General features: G+C 35.7%; 1 protein-coding gene across 1 annotated transcript in view; it reads right to left on the bottom strand.

The window, feature by feature from the left end:
- LOC107656510 (keratin, type I cytoskeletal 18) overlaps positions 1–4,266 on the bottom strand; it is a 9,770-nt gene that overhangs the window by 1,682 nt on the left and 3,822 nt on the right. The window contains exons 6-7 of the mRNA XM_016444391.1: positions 3,697–3,935; positions 1,498–1,532 (exon numbers count right to left, since the gene is read on the bottom strand). Of these exons, the coding sequence (XP_016299877.1) occupies positions 1,498–1,532; positions 3,697–3,935 (274 nt within the window). The remainder of the gene's footprint in view (positions 1–1,497; positions 1,533–3,696; positions 3,936–4,266) is intronic.

Genomic DNA, 4,266 nt, shown 5'->3' with positions numbered 1-4,266 from the left:
TCGTGAGATGCAAGAAACATAGACATATGGCAAGAAATCTGTAGATGCGCCCATAACAACAAAAGAAAATACTTTATTGAACCTTTTCTGATAAGAAGTGTGCGCTGCAAACGTGAGCATTTTTGACGATCCTTTCTGTCCAGTCTGCTCGTTTTATCGCGTTTAACCACAGCTGTCGTCGTTTTTTTGTCTGGCAGTGGCAGCAGATATGCGATCAAATTTCTAATTTGTGGCTGTATTACGTCGATTCTGGTACCCAACATCACAACAAGATGATATTTTAAGCTCCTTATGTAGCCGAATCTGCACTGGTTTGAATGGGCCGCCTCCAGTTTCCCCTTTGTTTTGCTGCCTCCAGCTAGCGCTGTGACGTCGGCTGACCCTAGTTGCCTGTGGTTGGCCTGGCCGTGCGTCACTCAGAAAACAACAGGCCAATCAGAAGATAGGCTCATGAATATTCATTAGACAGACCAAAATCGACCTCCTGAGAGAGGAGCTGTAAAAATATATTGAGATGGTTTTGGTACTTATACCGCAAATATATATTCTTAAGGACATCAAAACCTCAAATAAAACTCCAGAAAGGTGTACAATATGGGACCTTTAAAAGTTAACACATTGCATTGCACCATCTCAAGCTAAATTAACAAATTGTAATATATTCTGAGATATGATTTTAGTTTAATTTGACAATTGGCATTATAAGCTCATGAAGTTAAAAGGTGTTTCTTTGAGAATTTGATGTTGATTGTTAATTTTACTTCATTCATATTTTTGTAGAATTATAATTATTTAAAAAAAAAACATTAAAATGCATAAAAGTCAACTTAAAGGTAAATGTATAAACACTTTTGTTCAAAGGTTTGGGGCAGTAAGTTTTTATTTTTATTTTTTAAAGAAATTAATACTTGAATTCAGCAAGTATGCATAAATTGTAAAGTATAAAGTATAAAGTAAAGTATAAAAGTATTTCTATTTCAATTAAATGCTGAATACTGAAAAATAAATGTTTCAGTTTTCACAAAAATATTAAGAATTTTTCAACACGGATAATATATATATATTTGTTAATCAGCATATTAAAATGATTCAGAAAATTCAGCTTTGCATTACATTAAAAAAGATTTTTAATATATGCATTTTGCTTTCCTCTGTAAATACATACATGCTAATAGAGCCAAAAATGAAAACAGAGGTGGCTAAAAAAGGCACACAAATGGCACCTGTTTTGTAGAATGACCCTTTTGTTGTATGTAACAAGTTGCAAAGATGATTGTCTTCAAACATATTTGCATGAGGATAGCAGTGAGAAACATAAACAGTGTGAGTGTATTTGGCCAGCGAGGGCTCGGGCAGAACTGTTTACTCGTCTTTGTTAGACAGTACAGCAGTGAGTGATGATTAGTATGAAGACAAGCTTGATGTGGGTTAGGCAAGCGTGTTTTTTAACTCACACTGACGATGCCTAAAATCTACACGACACGTCACGGCACTCACCTGCATACAACGCCTGCTCTAAAGAAAATTCCTCTCTGTGGAGGGAAGAGAAAACATGAGAGTGGCACAAAGGGAGGTACTTGATGGAAAGGATGCAACTAAATGTTCGAAGTTAAGAGTCGTTCACTGAAAAACCTGCCCTTTTCTGCAAGGGCCGAAACGTCCCCCTCATTGTCTTTAAGTGGTGTCTACTTTAACGGACAGATGCTTGCTGGGACATGTTTCTCACAAGCCTGTAGGGAAAGAGTTTGCGCCGTGTGTTTGTTACTATAGAGTGACTTCACCATGGAAAGATGAGCTTTGTGCATGCTAGATTTGCATGCGCAGCTCACAAGGGAGAATGCTGTATGGAAGCAACAATGTTGTGTGATGTGCACATAAAATGAAATGATTTCAAAATGAATGGAATAGTCCACCAAAAATTCTAAACCTGTATGACTTTCTTTGTTCTGTGGAACATAAATGAAGAATGTAACCAAACAGTTTCGGTTCCCACCGACTTCGATTATATGAACATAAAATAGAATGGAAGTCAATGGGAACCAAAAATGTTTGGTTACCAACATTCTTCAAAATATCATCTTTTTTTTTCCCCCGCAGAAGAAAGAAATGCATACAGGTTTGGATTGGAACAACATGGTGCAACAAACATGCATAAACATGCTTTTTGTATTTGTTCTTAACTACATCAAAACATTTGAACAAACAGCAGTATTGTTTTGAATCATTAAGGATTATTGTGCATTATTATATTTTTATCAGCTGTTTGGACTCTCATTCTGACGGCACCCATTCACGGCAGAGGATCCATTGGAGAGCAAGTGATGTAATGCTACATTTCTCCAAATAAATATCTTCCGATGAAGAAACAAACTCATCTACATCTTGGATACATTAGTACATTCTCAGCAAATTTTCATTTTTGGGTGAACTGTTCCTTTAAAATAGACGGTGTGATCTGATGCACGAATGCAACTCTGATGGCATTTTTGCTACATTGTTTAAAGTGAACATGAAAAATGCATGAATTTCAAAAAAAAAAATTGTCTTATCAAATTTTTACAGTAATTGTATATGACAAGCAAAATTGTCTTGAATACATTGTGAATTTTTGATATATTGAAAGAGTTTGCGCCGTGTGTTTGTTACTATAGAGTGACTTCACCATGGAAAGATGAGCTTTGTGCATGCTAGATTTGCATGCGCAGCTCACAAGGGAGAATGCTGTATGGAAGCAACAATGTTGTGTGATGTGCACATAAAATGAAATGATTTCAAAATGAATGGAATAGTCCACCAAAAATTCTAAACCTGTATGACTTTCTTTGTTCTGTGGAACATAAATGAAGAATGTAACCAAACAGTTTCGGTTCCCACCGACTTCGATTATATGAACATAAAATAGAATGGAAGTCAATGGGAACCAAAAATGTTTGGTTACCAACATTCTTCAAAATATCATCTTTTTTTTTCCCCCGCAGAAGAAAGAAATGCATACAGGTTTGGATTGGAACAACATGGTGCAACAAACATGCATAAACATGCTTTTTGTATTTGTTCTTAACTACATCAAAACATTTGAACAAACAGCAGTATTGTTTTGAATCATTAAGGATTATTGTGCATTATTATATTTTTATCAGCTGTTTGGACTCTCATTCTGACGGCACCCATTCACGGCAGAGGATCCATTGGAGAGCAAGTGATGTAATGCTACATTTCTCCAAATAAATATCTTCCGATGAAGAAACAAACTCATCTACATCTTGGATACATTAGTACATTCTCAGCAAATTTTCATTTTTGGGTGAACTGTTCCTTTAAAATAGACAGTGTGATCTGATGCACGAATGCAACTCTGATGGCATTTTTGCTACATTGTTTAAAGTCAACATGAAAAATGCATGAATTTCAAAAAAAAAAATTGTCTTATCAAATTTTTACAGTAATTGTATATGACAAGCAAAATTGTCTTGAATACATTGTGAATTTTTGATATATTGCCCAGTCCTAATCTGATTCTTCATAAGGGCTTATAAGGGATTTGGCTTCAGTCTAAAAGAAAAACAACTGATTCAGCTCATTAAAGACTTGAGGCGATTAAGTGTCAGGGATGATTCTGGCATTGAGCTGCAATGTTTTTTTCCCATCCATTTTTTGATCACTGTTCACAAACTCATTATCTCTCCCTCATCTTACCTGTTTTTGTCCCCCTTGTCATCAACAACACCCTCCAGGAGACGGTGATAGGTGGCAATCTCTGTCTCCAGTTTGGACTTGAGGTTGAGCAGGGCCTCGTACTCAGCCGCCTGACGCTCCACCTGCACTCGCACCTGTCCCAGCTCTCCCTCCAGCTGCAGGATTCGAGAGTTGTACCCATTGACTTCGTGAGCGTAACGTGCCTCCGTTTCATGCAGCGAATCCTCGAGCGATCGAATCTGCAAAGCACCAAACAGAACAAGAAAGGTTTGGACACATCTGAATTTATGTTTCTCATGATCTTAATAACTTTTTGAAATAAAACCCTCTGTGTGAAACTGACAAATATAAATGTTTATTTTTATTTAATTTATTTAATTTAAATGTTTATTAATTGTATTATATTGTTTAATTTAATTATTTTTGTTTCACAAACGAGTTTATCTTATATTGAAAAAGATTCACATTATATTAAAGACCATTTGTGCTAGCAAAGCAAAAATAATGAAATACAAAAAAAAATTAAAGTCCTATCCTTGACACTTAATCACCTCAAATCCTTACCAATCT

This window comes from Sinocyclocheilus anshuiensis, unplaced genomic scaffold (assembly GCF_001515605.1).
Source record: "Sinocyclocheilus anshuiensis isolate Anshui unplaced genomic scaffold, SAMN03320099.WGS_v1.1 scaffold1473, whole genome shotgun sequence".
Taxonomy (NCBI): Eukaryota; Metazoa; Chordata; class Actinopteri; order Cypriniformes; family Cyprinidae; genus Sinocyclocheilus; species Sinocyclocheilus anshuiensis.
Note: the sequence above shows the minus strand (reverse complement) of the source record. Positions and strands in the feature narration are given on the sequence as shown.